At 44.2% G+C, this 16,814-nt stretch overlaps 1 protein-coding gene across 1 annotated transcript in view; it reads right to left on the minus strand.

Annotated features, from left to right (window-relative positions):
* Positions 1-15,779, minus strand: part of LOC140191504 (transcription factor CP2-like protein 1) — a 100,365-nt gene extending 84,586 nt beyond the window's left edge. Inside the window, exons 1-4 of the mRNA XM_072248957.1 lie at positions 15,489-15,779; positions 13,984-14,113; positions 3,376-3,448; positions 1,853-2,027 (exon numbers count right to left, since the gene is read on the minus strand). Of these exons, the coding sequence (XP_072105058.1) occupies positions 1,853-2,027; positions 3,376-3,448; positions 13,984-14,113; positions 15,489-15,779 (669 nt within the window). The remainder of the gene's footprint in view (positions 1-1,852; positions 2,028-3,375; positions 3,449-13,983; positions 14,114-15,488) is intronic.
* Between the last annotated feature and the right edge of the window lie 1,035 nt (positions 15,780-16,814).

Here is a 16,814-nt window from a genome sequence, read left to right on the forward strand (position 1 = left end):
CACAGGATCAGAAAAAGCTGCAAAAAGTTGTAAACTCAGCCAGCTCCATCATGGGCACCAGCCTTCCCCAACATTGAGCACATCCTCAAAAAGCGACGCTTCAAGCAAATGGCATCTATAACTAAGGACTCCATCTCTCAGCACAAGCCCCCTTCTCATTGCCACCACCAAGAAGTAGGTACAGGAGCCTAAAGGCACACACTCAATATTTCAGGAACATATTCACCCCCTCCGCTATCATATTTCTTTTTTTTTGGTTTTTTTATCGAATTTCATCATCAAACAAACATTTCCATACGATGTATTTCAGATACTGTACATATATATCATATAATCATATTAGTCACAAATCTCCACATAATATTTATCTGAGGTATACACATAGAAAGGAGAGGAAAGAAAGAACAATCGAAAGAAGAAAACTGTACAGAGTAGGGAGTGATTTTTTTTACAACATATTCATTGACTTGTGAGAATAAAATCAGGCCTATGAGGTATTATGCAGTTAAACCATTTTTTCCAGTATGAATAAAATTGTTCCAACTTATAATTAACAGATGCTGTTATCTTCTCCATTTTGTAAATGTCCATTGTAATTTCCATCCATACATTTAAAGTTGGGCTCTCCTGAGATAACCATTTCCTGGTAAGGGTCTTTCCGCTATCATATTCTAAATGCCCAATGATTCCATGAACACTACCTCACTATTTTTCCTCTCTTTTTGCACTACTTAATTAATTTTTTATGCTGTATATATATTCTGCTAATTGTAATTATAGGTAATTTTGCAGCTTTATAAAACCTAGGCAAGACCACACTTGGAATATTGTATTCAATTCTGGTCACCTTATTATAGGAAGGTTGTGAAAGCTTTGGCGAGGGTGCAGAGGAGACATATCAGAATGCTGCCTTGATTAGAGAGCATGCCTTATGAGGAAAAATTATGCAATCTGGAGCTTTTCTCTTCAGGGTGAAGGAGAATGAGAGGTACAGTACTTGATAGAGGTGTACAAGATGATAAGAGGCATAGTTCGAGTGGGTAGTCAGAGAATTTTCCCAAGTGCAGGAATGGCAAATATGAGGGGACATCATATTAAGGTTACCAGAAGGAAGTATCTTTGGGGTGGTGTCACAGGTAGTTTTATTTTACACAGAAAGGGGTGGGTGCCTGGAAGGCCCAGCCAGAGGTGGTGGTAGAGGTAGATAGTGTATTAGGGACATAAGAGATACTCTTAGATAGGTGTATGAATGATAGAAACATAGAGTGATCGAAGAGTAGGCTACAAGGTTGGCACTGCATCGAGGGTTGAATGGGCTGTACTGTAGTGTTCTATGTTAGATGTATTTAGAACAAGACTCTTCAGTTATCCAGAGAGATGCTGGAAATATGCTCCAAAGTGCAATATGCTCCAAAGCCCTTCTGCATTTAGTTTGTAGGATGCATAGCAAATATTACAGGACTGTCTCAGGGGAACACCTACCACTCATTATGTTCCAGACGTTGGCACTGACTCTGCCAATCCAGCTCTGCAGGTGTAGTTACTGCAACTCTGCACCAACCTGCAGAGCGAGGGGTATCATAATCACAAGTCCTGATGAAGGGACTCAGCCTGAAACGTGGACTGCTTATTCCTGTCCAGAGCTGCTGCCGGACCTGCCAAGTTACTCCAGCATTTTGTATGTGCAAGGGGAATGTAGTGAGAACACCTTTCGTACTGTCCTTTTGTGATACTGAACTGGTGGGAGGGGAAGGTGGGGAAGAGATTTCATGACACTGAAGACCTTTAATTTATTTTGTCCATTCTCAACTCTTCACATTCCTTTCCCCACCCAACACTCCAGCCTGCTTACCTCGATAACGTACTTGTTTTGTAGATACAGCTTATCCCAGTCAGAGGCACACTGTCCTGTCATAGGTTGTTTAGGACTCTCAGTGCTCCTGATGTTGTGCTTTCCCATTAGTTCTGATAAGAGCCAATGTTTACAGTAACGTCCCCTGATTTTTGCCAGTCCCCTGTCTCCATATCTGTTTTGGAAACACAGGGGCTTGAGACTGAGTTTACACCATAAACAGTGGCAAATCCACAGGCTGCAGATCAAAGATGAGCTCTGCCTGAGCACGCCAGACAAAATCTCGACTAGTCACGGCCAGAACTCGGAGATGCAGACATTCAGCCGCATGTTCGGTGCTCCATTTGTCCAGTTTCGGGCCTCACACTTTGCACAGGACGCACAGCAGAGCAATTAGCTTACAGGGTGATGTACTGCCTCAGAGAACTGAGCCTGGCTGTCTAGACTGACACACTAGAGCCCAGACGACACAAAGACATAGGATGAAAATCAGGCCATTTGGCCCATCCATTCCATCATGACTGATTTACTATCCCACTCACCTCCATTCTGCCGCCTTCTCCCCATAACTGTTAATACCCTATTAATCAAACCTATAAATCTCCGTTTCAAATATACCCAATGACCTGGCCTCCACAGCCATCTGTGGCAATGAATTCCACAGATTCACCACCCTCCGGCTGAAGAAATTCCTCCTCATCTCTCTTCTAAAGGGACGTCCTTCTGTTCTGAGGCTGTGCCTCTGGTCCTAGAGATGAATCAATGGAATGCTTTGTCATGACCATCTATTCAAGATGAAGCCCAGTTGTCATAGAGTCGTACAACATGGATACAGGGACCTTAGGCCCACTGGGCCATGCTAACCAAGATTCCAGTCTAAGCAAGTGCCATTTGCCTGTGTTGAGTCTATCCCTCTGAACCTTTCCTGTCTATGTACCTGTCAAAGTGTCTTTCAAATGTTGTTAATGTACTTTCCCCAAACACATCCTCTGGCAGCTCATTCCATATATAGACCAGCCATTTGAGTGAAAAAATTGTCCCTCAGGATCCTATTAAACCTCTCCCCTTTCACATTGAACCCTACCCTCTCGTTCTTGAATCCCAACCCCAGAGAAAAGATTGTGCATCCACCCTGAGAATCTCAGATTCGCAAACATCGGAACACCAAGCTCCATTCTCCGGCCCAGACCTCCAGTCTTGCCAACCTCTGACCTCCGGACATGCTGACTGAGGAGTTTTTCTCTCCACCAGGCAGGAGGTACAGAAGCCTGAAGTCCCACACCTCCAGGTTCGGTTACTTTACTGCAACCATCAAGCTCTTAAACTAACCTGCACAAGCCCAACACTACAGAACACTACAAGTCCTGCACTACAAAGGACTTGTCTCCGATTGTGTTTATTGCACTAATATTTATTGCACAGGCTTTTCCTTCCCCATCTTGAATCACTTATATTTAATTTATGCTCTGTGTGGTGCCTGAATCTACATGCTGATGCTGCTGCAAGCAAGTTTTTCATTGTACCCGAACATCCCCCACCAGTCTGCTTTATCACCCCACATCACAACATCTGCAGTTTCTTCTATCTCCAGGTTATCTAGAACAGAGAACATTACAGCACAGTACAGACCCTTGGGCCCATGATGTTATCTAGCACTTAATCCTACTTTAAGATCAGTCTAATTGTTCCCTCCTACATAGCCCTCTATTTTTCTATCACCCATGTACCCATGTAAGACTTTCTTAAAAGTCCCTGATGCACCTCCTCTACAACCACCACTGGCAGTGTGTCCCACACATCCACATCCTGCCTATATTTTCCTCCAATCACTTTAAAATTAGGCCTCCTTGTATTAGCCACTTCTTGGATTTGGATGGTTCATTTTATTTTTGTTCCTTTTACTTTACGAGCTGTATATTATTTTTTGCTTGCCTCGATTTTCCCTTTTCTTGCACCTTATCCTGAATGGCACAGTCTTGCAGTACTGCACAATTCCACCAGCTTTGATACCTTTGGTTCCTCAACTAAGTGGCCATACAGCACCTGTGATTCCAGTAGGCACTTGACCAAGAGAGACGTTGCTTCCCTTTCAGTACTGCGCTCAGTCACAACGAGCAGGTCAGCACTTTGTAGCACAATGACGGAAGATAGGAATGCTGGATAACTGTCTCCGCTTTCCAAGCCCTCGTGAGAAAAAAGATCTTATATACTCGCCCCAAATGGAACTCAAGTCCACTGAAGGGATAAGACATTGAAAATAGGACATTATAGCACAGTGCAAGCCATTTGGCACACGATGTTGTGCTGACATTTTACCTACTCGAAGATCATTGAACCCCTCCCTCCTATGTAGCCCTCCATTTCTCTATCATCCATCCACTTACTTACGAGTTTCTTAAATTTCCCTAACGTATCTGCCTCTACCACCACACCTGGCCATAGTGAAGATGGAATGATTTGAGTGCTAAAATAGCCGTGTTTCATCATTATCCAGATCTTGAGCTGACCTATCAATTTTTTTAATTGATTAGAGGTCAGATATTTCAACTGGAAAATTCAGGATGAAGTCAGCATCATTGTCGTAGTTACAGTAAGATCCCCGGTGTATTTGTACTGAAATAGATTTGCAAAAACAAAGAGAGGTAACTGCAGTCCTAGTTCCTACACTTAGCAACTGAGCTTAATTAACTACAGTTGATCCAAAGTTGGAAGGTGCTCTGAATCCAAAGTTGGCTCTTCATCCCACATGTGCCAGCCAATTCCTGTCAATAGGATTGAATTCATGGTGCTTATGATGAATTATTATTCTGATTTTCTTTGTGAACTCCACTGGAATCTGTGCTCGTTCTCTAGCCAATGAAACACACACAAACACTTCTATTTATATGTAGCTCTCATCAATGAGTAAAATAGCTTCAAGTCATTGACTTTAAACGATCAGGGAGAGCGCTAACTGTTCTAATTATTTCTTCCCCCCCTCCCCCAGAGTTCAGCTTCTTTATTTCTACATTGCTGTCTTGCAATTTTATAATTATATGGAATATTAGTTTTTGTTGGAATTGCTTTTAAATTATCCCTACTCATCAATTTCAGTTCCTCCTCTGTTGGAATATATTTCTGTAATTCTCTGTTCTGATGTTGTTCATCTACCTTCTTTACACCTCCTCTCCCGCATGTCATTGTGGTACCTTTCTTCTACCTTCCATCCTTAAGGTCTGAAAGTCACAAAAGCCAGTTCTGTAGTGAAGAGTGAGACCACAGATGGTCATTTGTCTCCCTTGTGCCAACATCAGAGATGTCCAGGATGATGGAAGGAACATATTGAAGGGGACCAAGTATTTTACTTGGCGACCAAGGGGTCCAAGTACAACCTCCAGAAAGCCATCTCACATGCGAATTGGCAATTCTGGACCAAACTGGAATCACTGAAGGAAGCTCAACAGCTGTGACAGGGCTGGAATGCTATCATCTCCTACAAAGTGAAACCAAACTACACAGGCGACAACCAGACTTTGCTCCCAGATGAGCTCAATGCCTTTTATGCTCACTTTGACCATCAAAACATGGAGGCAGCTTCGTGAACTCCCACAGCCCCCAATGACCCTGTGACTTCAGACATGAGAGCATCTTTCAGGAGAGTGAACCCATGGAAAGCATCTGGGCCAGATGGGGTACCAGGCCAAATACTAAAGACTTGTGCTGATCAACTGGCTGGTGTGTTTATTGAGATCTTTAACCTCTCACTTCGGCAGACTGAGGTACCCGGCTGCTTCAAGCAGGCTTCAATTATTCTGATGCCAAAGAAGCACGCGGCAACCTGCCTCAATGACTATTGTCCAGTGGCACTAACATCCACTGTGATCAATTGCTTTGAGGGTTTGGTGATGAAACATATCAATTCCTGCCAGGGTAGGCACTTGGATCTGCTCCAATTTGCCTACCAGCACAATGGGCCAAGAGCAGATGCAATTTCATTGGCTCTTCACGCAACCCTGGAACATCTGGATAGTGAAGATTCATACATCAGGATGCTCTTCATTAACTACAGCTCTGCATGCATTACTATCATCCGCTCAAAGCAAATTAATAAGCCCCAGAACTAGGCCTCAATACCTCCTTTTGCAACTGGATCCTGGATTTCCTCACTTGCAGACCCCAGTCAGTTCGGATTGGTAACAACATCTCCTCCACAATCTCCATCAGCACAGGTGCCGTGTGCTTAGTCCCCTGCTCTACTTGCTTTACATTTATGACCGCGAGGCTAAGTACAGCTCCAATACCATATTTAAGTTTGCTGACAACACCACTATTGTAGGCCAAATCAAAGGTGGTGACGAATCAGCATATAGGAGCAAGATTGAAAATCTGACTGAGTGGTGCCACAACAACAACTTCTCACTGTATGTCAGTAAGACCAAGGGGCTAATCATTGACTTCAGGAGGAGGAAACTGAAGGTCCATGAGCCAGTCCTCATCAGGAGATCAGAGGTGGAGAGGGTCAGCAACTTTAAATTCCTTGGTGTTAACATTTCTTAGCATCTGTCCTGGGTCCAGAACATAAACGTCATTATGAAGCACAGCAACACTGTTACTTCCCTAGAAATTTGCAATGATGCATCATGACATCTAAAAGTTTGACAAACTTCTATAGATGATCGGTGGAGAGTATATTGACTGGTGCATCACGGCCTGCTATGGAAACACCAATGCCCTTGAATGGAAAATCCTACAAAAAGTACTGGATAGGGCCCAGTCCATCATGGGTAAAGCCCCCCACCACCACCACCACCACCACCACCACCACTGCACACATCTACACGGAGCGCTGTTGCAGGAAAGCAGCAGCCATCATCAATAATCCCAACCATCCAGGCCATGCTCTCTTCTCACTGCTACCATCAGGAAGAAGGCACAAAAGCCTCGAAGCCCACACCAGCAGGTTCAGAAATACTTCTTACCCTTCAACCATCAGGCTCTTAAACCAGAGAGGATAACTTCATTCAACTTCACTTGCCCCATCAGTGAAATGTTCCCATAACCTGTGGGCACGCTTTCAGGGACTCTTCAACTCATGTTCTAGATATTTATTGCTTGTTTATTTATTATTATTATTTCTTTTTTCCTCTTTTGTATTTCCATAGATTTTTGTCTTTTGCACATTGCTTTTTTGTCTGTCCTGTTGAGTGTGGTCTTTCATTGATTCTATTGCGTTTCTCAGTCAGTCATCATATTTCTGAGCCAGTCCTCATCAGGGATCAGAGGAGAGGGTCAGCATCTTTAAATTCCATTGTGTTATCATTTTAGAGGATCTATCCTCGTTCCAGTATATAAACACCATTTCAAATAAAGCTCGATATTGCCTCTCCTTCCTTGGATGTTTGGAAAGATTCGGCATGACATCTCTAACTTTGAGCAACGCCTATAGATGTGCGATGAAGAGTATATTGACTGGTTGCATCATGGCTTGGTTTGATGACAGGATATGACGGAAGAGCATGATGGGCAAATATGATTTATGCCATATGATTTATGGGTATGATGGGGTATATGGTAGGGGATATAACATAGAGGTATAATTTGTGGGTATGATGGCAGAATATGATAAGGGAGTACAATGAGTGAATATGATGGTGGAGTATGAAGTGGTGAGAATGATGGGTAATTATGAAGGTGGAATATGTTGGTGGGAGTATGATGGGAAAACGTTGTGGTGTAGTCTGATACGTGTGTATAATGGGAGAGTGTGATGGAGGAGAATGATGGTTTATATGGTGGTGGACATGATGGGGGTATAATTTGTCACATTGGTGGGTAGAATGATGGGTGAATCTTTGGGTGCAGTATGATACGTCCTATGATGGGAAAATATGAAGGAATTGGTTGTTGACTTCAGAAGGAGTAGCGGACCGCACGACCCAACTTACATCGGTTGCGCGCAAGTGGAACAGGTCAAAAGCTTTAAGTTCCTCGGGGTCAATATCACAAATGACCTGACTTGGTCCAACCAAGCAGAGTCCACTGCCAAGAAGGCCCGACAGCACCTTTACTTCCTGAGAAAACTAAAGAAATTTGGCCTGTCCCCTAAAACCCTCACTAATTTTTATAGATGCACCGTAGAAAGCATTCTTCTAGGGTGCATCACAACCTGGTATGGAAGTTGTCCTGTCCAAGACCAAAAGAAGCTGCAGAAGATCGTGAACATGGCGCAGCACATCACACAGACCAATCTTCCGTCCGTGGACTCACTTTACACCGCACGCTGTCGGAGCAGTGCTGCCAGGATAATCAAGGAGACGACCCACCCAGCCAACAGACTTTACAACCCTCTTCCCTCCGGGAGAAGGCTCAGGAGCTTGAAGACTTGTACGGCCAGATTTGGGAACAGCTTCTTTCCAACTGTGATAAGACTGCTGAACGGATCCTGACCCGGATCTGGGCCGTACCCTCCAAATATCCAGACCTGCCTCTCAGTTTTTTTGCACTACCTTACTTTCCATTTTTCTATTTTCTATTTATAATTTAAATTTTTAATATTTACTATTTTTTACTATTTTCAATATTTTTAATATTTAATATTTGTAATCCAGGGAGTTGGAAGTGCAGAATCAAATATCGCTGTGATGATTGTACGTTCTAGTACCAATTCTTTGGTGACAATAAAGTATAAAGTATATGATGTATAGTGGGGGAGTGTGATGCAGGAGTACAATGAGATAGCATACTGTAATGGGATATGGTAAGGGAGTATCATGTGGAGTATAATATGGCAATATGATGGGAGAGTATGATGGGGAATTAAGCTTATAGAGTATGATGAAGGAGTATGGTGGGTGAATATGACATGAGAGTATGATGGGCAAGTGTGTTGAGGGGGAATTTGATGGAGGGGTATCGTTGAGAGTACGAAGAGGGGAGAATGACTTGGGAGAATAAATGGATAATGTAATGAGGTAGTATAATGGTTGAAGGAGTTTGATGGGGCAGTATTATGTGCTAGTATAATTTGGGAAGTGTGATGCGGGACTTTGATGGGTGCGTAGAAGGGGTAGTATGATGGGGGAGTATTATGGGGTGTATAATAGGGGTATACAATTGGAGGGCTTGAAGAAGGTGTATGATGAGGAGGTATGTTGGAAGAATATGATGTGGCAGTATAATGTGTGAGCATGAGAGGGCAATATGATGGCTCAGCATGATTAGGGAGTACGATGGGTGCCTGATGGGGTAATATGATGGAGCAGTATAATGACAGAAAATGACAGGGGAGTATAATGGAGGAATACAATAGGGTGGTAGGTGAGTGAGTAAGATGGGTTAGTATGACAGTGTAGTATGTTGTGTGAGTATGATGGAGAGTATGTTGGGTGGGGGTGTGATCGGGGATTATCAAGTGGGAGTATTATGTGGGATTGTGACTGTGTAGAATGATCTGAGATTATAATGGGGGAGTATAATGTGAATGATGAGGGGGTAGTATAATGGTGGAATATGATGGGGGGAGTATGATAGTGAAGAGTATAATGTGGGAGTATGCTGGGTGAGTATGATATGGGAGTTTGTTGGGTGAGTATGATAGGGTGAATATGATGGAGAGTATGATGAGGTTGTTATCACTCACCAATATGCTTATCAACAGAACCACTCTATGACAGAACCACACTAGACAGATGCCATAACATCTGACCTTCACCTGGCCCTGGCACACCCCTGAAAACAAGGACACTTATGTCAGAATGCCGTTTCTGAACTTCAGTTTGGAATTCAACATGATTGTCCCACAGACCTCGGTGAACAAACTTCTCCTCCTTGGTCTGCCTACATCCCTGTGCAACTGGGTGTTGGGCTTCCTAACCAACAGACCTCAGACAGACAGGATGCATAACTGATCCTCCCTCCCCATCACCCTCAACACGGGTGTCCCCTCGGGCTGTATGCTGAGCCCATTGCTGCATACCCTGCTCACACATGACTGCATGGCCAAGCACCTGAGAAATCACACTGTCAAGCTCTCTGGAAACACGACAGTGGCGGGGCTCATCACCAGCAACGATGAGACAGCCTGCAGAGAGGAGCTGCTAGAGCTCGAGGCCTGGTGCCATTCAAATAACCTCTTCTTTAATGCCAATAAGACAATGGCGATGGTAATCGATGTCAGATGAACTAGTGCCACTCACACCCTGCTTTACATCGGCAGACAGCAGTAGAAACTGAAGACAGCTGGACTTTGCACATCCAGACTCACGTCATTCTGCAAATGCACCTCTGCTTGGCATGTAAACTCTCTTCGACGGACAGCACGGCTCTTCAATGGGTGGTTAAAACTGCCCAACGCATCACTTGCACCAACGTATACATGTGTATGAAAAGGTGCCGGAAAAGGGCCAATGACTCCATGAAGGATCCCATTTGCCCTTCTTATGGACTGTCTGTCCAGTTCTCATCAGGAAGGAGGCTCTGTGGCATTCACGCCAGGACCACCAGCCTCAAAAACAGTTACTTTCGCCAAGCTGCAAGACTGATCAACACCTCCACCCACCAATTCCACCACTACTTTATTATTTAAGTCAACTTATGTACAGCTAGTGCCACTTTCTGGACATACAATCAATCTACAGTGAGTATATACAGTATATAGTGCCATGGGGGGTGGATTTGATAATAGAATAAGAAGGGGATTATGGTAGGAAACTACAATGCTGGAAGATAATGTGGTAGTATCTTGGGAGTATGAACTGGGAGTATGATGAGATATTATGTCATGTGAATATGATGGCGTAATGTGATGGGTGAATATCCCTAAAAGTCTCCTATTATGACAGCAACAGTAGACATACAGTTGCAAAAAAAGTTTGTGAACCCTTTCCAATTGCCTGGTTTTCTGCATTAATTACTCATAAAAATAGTTTGGTCATTTAAGTCACGTTAATAGACAAACACAATCCGCCTAAGCTGATAACACACAAATAATTGTATGTTTTCTCGTCAATACTGAGTACATCATTTAAACCATCACAGTCTAGGTTCAAAAAAGTCTGTGAACCTCTGGGGCAACATTCTACAAAAGCTATTTGGAGTCGGGTGTTCCAATCAATGAGATGAGATTGGAAGTGTGGGTTGTGGAGGTGCCCTGCACTATATAAAAGACATACAAAGTCAGGTCACTGACACAGCCTGCTCTTCTTAAGAAGGATGTGTTCATGTGCACCCTGCCTCGATCAAAACAAGTTTCAGAGGACCTTAGAAGAATTGTAGAGATACATGAAGCTGAAAAGGCTACAAAAGCACTTCTAAAGATCTGAGGGTTCAGCAGTCCACAGCAAGAGAAATTGTCTACAAATGGAGGAAACTCAGTACTGTTGCTACTCTCCCTAGGAGTCGGCGTCCTGCAAAGATCACACATCCTTGCAGAGAAGGTAAAAGAGGGGGGGGGGGGAGGGGAACATTGACTCAGATCATGAGAGGCCAGCGTCGGGCATTTTCATGCCTTACAAGGCGCAGACTGGAAGTCTGTGTGGGGCGCCACTCCTCGCACAGACTAGAAAAATGTGTGATTAAGTGCCTTGCTCAAGGACACAAACACGCTGCCCACGAACTAGTGACCTTGAGATAACTAGATGAACGCATTATCCATTTGGACACGTGCCCAACACCAAAGGGTAACAGCATAGGACCTGCAGAAATCTCTAGAACGCTAAAGTTTCTGTCCATGTGTCCTCTAGAAGAAAAACACTGGACAAGAACGGTGTCCGTGGAAGGACACCACACAGGAAACTACTGCTCACCAAAAAAAAATTGCTGCATGTCTCAAGTTTGCAAAAGACCACCTGGATGTTCTACAACACTTCTGGACAATGGTCTGTGGACAGGTGAGACAAAAGTTGAACTTTTTAGTAGAAATGCAAACCGCTATGCTTGGAGGGAAAAGGGCACTGCACACCAACACAAAACCTTCAGCCCAATTGTGAAACATGATGAAAGGAGCATCATGGTTTGGGGCTGCTTTGCTTGTAATCGTTGAGGGAACAATGAATTCAAAATTGTATCATGACATTTTACACGAGAATATCATGGTAGCAGTCCATCATCTGAAGCTGAATGGAAGTTGGATGATGCAACAAGACAAAGATCCGAAACAGAAGAGTAAATCAACAACAGAATATTTAAAAAGAAGAACATTTGTATTTTGGAATGGCCACGTCAGAGTCCAGAACTTAACTCAATTGAGATGCTGTGGCACGACCTGAAGAGGGCTGTTCATGCAAGGAATCCCAGAGATATTAAAGAACAGAAACAGTTTTAAATGGAGGAATGGTCTAACATTCCTCCTCACCGTTGTGCAAGTCTGATCAGCAGCTACAGAAAACTTTTGGTGGAGGTTATTGCTGTGTAAGTTTCTACCAGTTACTAAATCAAGGGTACACATACTTTTTCCAGCCTGGGCTGTGAATAATTAAACAGTGCGTTCAGTAAAGACATGAAAAGTGCAATTGTTTGTGTGTTACTGGTTTGGCAAATTGTGTTTGTCTATTATCGTGACTGAGATGAAGACCAGACCACAACTTATGGTAATTAATGCAGAATACCAGATCATTAGTTCACAAACTTTTTCTTGCAACTGTACCTGATTCAGAAATTCTCTTTCAAGACGCCGCATATTTCCTGAGAAACATTAGCTGCTGTATTAACATATTTATTTACGTGGCCACTCAGTCCAAACTGCTGACAAAGACCATAAAATAATCACTGGAAGCATTACTGTACATGTAGGCTGTAAAAAATGACTACAGCACTAATATTCCAATGTCTCTGTTTTGTCATTGACAAAATGACTGATTCCCCAAAATTCAGCTTTGTAGTTAAAGGGCAGTTTGTCCCTTGGGGCATGGACAGCTTTGCCTTTTGACTTTTCGCTCATGAAAGATGAATACAAATATTGATTAAAATTCCTTGACTCGTAACAAAGTGCTTATGACTAATGAATGAATAAAATATACAAGCGATTATAAAAAGGCCGACCTGATGTCGAAGGTCAATTGCTTAACAACACAGTATAAAGTAATGAAAAACAGCTGTTAACTTACAAGTAAGCAGTGACATCTACTGGGCTGGATGTAAAATAGCAAACCAAATCAGGAGGGACGTAACATTCCCTGCCTGGTACCTGTAAAGGTTGACACCAACAGAACTCAGGGCTTTCACAGAACAAACCATTAAACAGGACTAGAGTAAATGCCTCTGATCGATTGAATAGTGCAGCCAATTACTAAAAATGGTAAAACCATCAACTAGATTTGAAATACGGGCGGGAAATTTTTATCCTTCACCAGGGATCACTGCCCACTGGTTATAACAGCTGTTGAAAATTCATGCATTAGAAAAAAAAGCAGAATGTAATGGTTTGGACAGATCTTCTTCTAAACTGAGGACTGTGTACCATAGGCATTATACATTTGGCAACATTTCTGAAAATCACATTTGCAATAAATTGACGTAAATCAACTTAACATACTGATAAAAAGGGGCAAATGACATCGCCAGAATCAAACCCATTTTATAAAAGGTGTAGAAAATACACCTTCTCTACCTGCCTATAGTTTGGTTCAGGTTATGCACGTAGCATAATGTGGCTGGGGAAGGACTTGTATAAAATACAAGCTAAGATTAGTTCCAACTTTCTGCAGAGGCAGATGCTAAAAATATAAAAAGGGGAAGAAGAGCGGTTATTCCAACCCAAACTTCAAAATCAGTCAATTCGATCGTATCAAATATATAACAGAGAATCCAAAACAAATCTAGAATCTGTACAGACTGAAAATATTGATTTCTTTTTTTCAGATTTGTAACCCGAGCTCATGTTTCAATCATTTTCCGACTGTCTATTTTTCCGTTTATACTGTTCTTTTCCTTCCTGGAGCTCAATGTGTTCGACTCTCAGTCTCTTAATCTCTCCTTCCAGTTCTGTGATCTTATTTTCCATCACCTCGTTACCCCGGGCCTAGTTTCTTTCCTTCAAGCGACACTGCAGCCAGCTGTGCACGCCCTCCAGTCTGGACAAGCACTTCTCCAGCTCCATGCAATCCCAGATCAGCTTTTGCCTGGTCATGTTCTGCAGGCTCTCTGCATGCCGTTACCTCCCATACCGCCGCTGCCGTTGTCCTGATCCTCCTCCTCCATCTCTTCCTCCTCGCTCGTCTCGTCCGGCTTGTTGACGTGCTTGGCGCAGACGCCGGTATTGAGACGCTTCCTGGTTACGTTCCTCCTCTTCTCAAAAGAGGAGAAAGATCATACTGCGCAAGGTGATTGCCTTGGCTTGATGTAAGCCAGCCAGGGAGCGGGGACTCTTGCAGATATGCCATCCTTCCCAGTCACTCTTTTGTGCGAATGATTAAGCAATATTCGCGAGCCTTGCTGTAGCATGTGACAGCGATCGCCAACCTGAGAACCCCTCAAAGCGTTTGGGGTCTAACCAGCTGCTGGAGATGTCAGTAGGATGGCTTGTGATCTGTGTGCGGAGTTCGGCATCAGATTCTGGATTAATCAAGTCAAATTGTGGAATAGTGGCCTCTCGCTCAGCTGACCTGAACAAGAACGCTGGTGCTGTTAACCATGTGCTAGATCGCTGACTGGCATTGATCTCACGGCATGGTCAGCGGGGTTACGGTCAGAAAGGACAAATTTCCACTGCCCTGGCACAGTCGATCTCGTTTTGCGCTGCATCCTGTTGTCCGCATTCACATAGAACATCTGGTTGCATTGTGAATGTACCCAAGGACCACCTTGGAATCAAAGTAGAATGTAAGGGCATCGGGTTTGTCATCGATTTAATCAGCGATCACTTCTGCCATTTCTACCGCTAGGACAGCAGCGCGGAGTTCGAATCATGGGGCAGTAATTTCAGGACGTGCGCAAGCTTGGCTTTGCCAAACATAAAGTCAAGGTCTGATCTGCCATCCCTACCAGTTGTCTTCAGCTAAACCATGGCAATCGTGGATGCGTCACAGAAAAAGCACATTTCCTTTCTGTGTTCTTACCTGAGAGACATGGAGGTATATGAGCGTGGAATTTTATCTTGTTCAAGCTCCTTTAAGGAATCTCTCCAAGCTTTTCTTCTGGCAGAGGAGCATCCCGTCAGTGGTCACCAAAGTAAGTTCTCAAAGGAAGGACCGTCCCTGAATGATTACTGGGGTAGCGAATCCCAGTGGATCAAACACTGTACAAAACCGGAAGTCTGGTGTAGGGCTCCTCCACTGATGACACCTGGAAGGTGAACACATCTTCGGTAATATCGCAACTTACGCCTATACATCTCTAAATGGGAGGGAAGTCGACACCTAAGTCCAGGCCCTTCAACGCTTCTACAAGATCGTCTGGAGGAAATGCACTTATGACTTCCACCTTGTTGGAGACGATGCAAGTTGGAAAGAGCGAGCATGTCTTGGGTGTTTCGGAGGAGAGTAACTAGGCCCTCATCCACATAGACGTTCAAAGTGTAGCGTCTTCTCCATGGTCCTTCTCACCCTCCAGGGCAGCTCTTCTGAGGCCGTACGTAGCGACAGCTGGGGATGGGCTGTTACCAAGGACGTGCACGCGTATCCGCATCTCCGTGATTTCGTCATTGAAGTCGTTGTTGCGGTACCATAAGTAGCTCAGACAGTTCCGATGGCCTTCGTGTACCAAGAAGCAATGGGGCACTCTGCTGCACGTCAGCAGCAACAGCCACTGCTTCCTTCCGACACTGCAGCAGCACCCACAGCAGACTGCTGTTCAGACCAGCGCCCGTGAGCAGCACGTCATTCAAAGACACCCCATAGTGCCGGGCACTGGAATCGAATCTGTTCGGATTTCTGAGGGTGGTATCCCCTGAACATTGGCAGGTACCAACACTTATCGCCGTCACGCAGGGGAGAAGCCGCTTCAACATGTCCATGATGTCTCTTCCTAGCAGGAGCGGGATTCCCACCTTTGCAATGAAGGAACAACTCGGAGGCTGGAACAGAACGTTTATCATGTACAGCGCAGCTGAATAGGTCTGCTTGACTCGCAGTCACACGGAAACAATGAACACGTTCACGTGCACAGGATAAATAGATCAACGTTAATCGATAGATGGACGAGCCCGCGAAATTAACCAATCACGTGATGTCACATGACAGGCAGATAACAGTCCCACGGTGGATTCCTCCACCCCTAAATTTTCAGTCATATTCCGCTTGATAATCCACCGGTTTTCTGGTCCGTTCTGATCAGCGCCGTTCAGAAGCCGCAGAACCGAATGTTGATCCGGAATGTTGACACTTGGCTGTCTCCTGATGTGGTCGGCGGCACGCACTTGCCACCCTCAAGTACTGAAATAACTTTTTGGCGCTCATTCATCGCAACTTCGCATTTCATCCACCTTTGGCTCTCGGGGTTCCGGCGAACGATCTTCTAGCTCAAAATTCCAGTATTTCGTATTTGAATCGTAGTGCACTTCAATTGCCTTTTGTCTGATCTTACTCGGTCTTCCTGCTCTGTGTGCAATAAATCCAATCGTGAACGCAACCTGTGGTCCACCGATACCTGAGATGGAGAGAAACCTGTGGTAGTCCGTGGGGTTATTCGGTACCGGAACAAAAACCAGTTTATCCCGGTGTGAATGTCACCATTCCACTTTTGTATCCCCTGCTTGATATCTCTTTAAGCCATACCGTTTGATTATGGGTGATAAGGGGGCGTATGATGCTATCCAGCTCCATCGTCTTGTGAAAATAGTTTGAATTCCATACTTGTAAACGCGGGATCACTATCACAGACCACAGTATCGGAATTCCATGTGTACAAAATAGTGTGCGTGAAATGTTTATCATCATCTGGCTGGTCGAATTCTTCGCCGCTTTGGCTGACGCTTACAAAGCCACTACTCCCCCACCTGACACAGTCCGACCATCTTTCATTGTTTCTGCTTCCCAAGTATAGCCCGGTC

This window comes from Mobula birostris, chromosome X, assembly GCF_030028105.1.
Source record: "Mobula birostris isolate sMobBir1 chromosome X, sMobBir1.hap1, whole genome shotgun sequence".
NCBI classification, from domain to species: Eukaryota; Metazoa; Chordata; class Chondrichthyes; order Myliobatiformes; family Myliobatidae; genus Mobula; species Mobula birostris.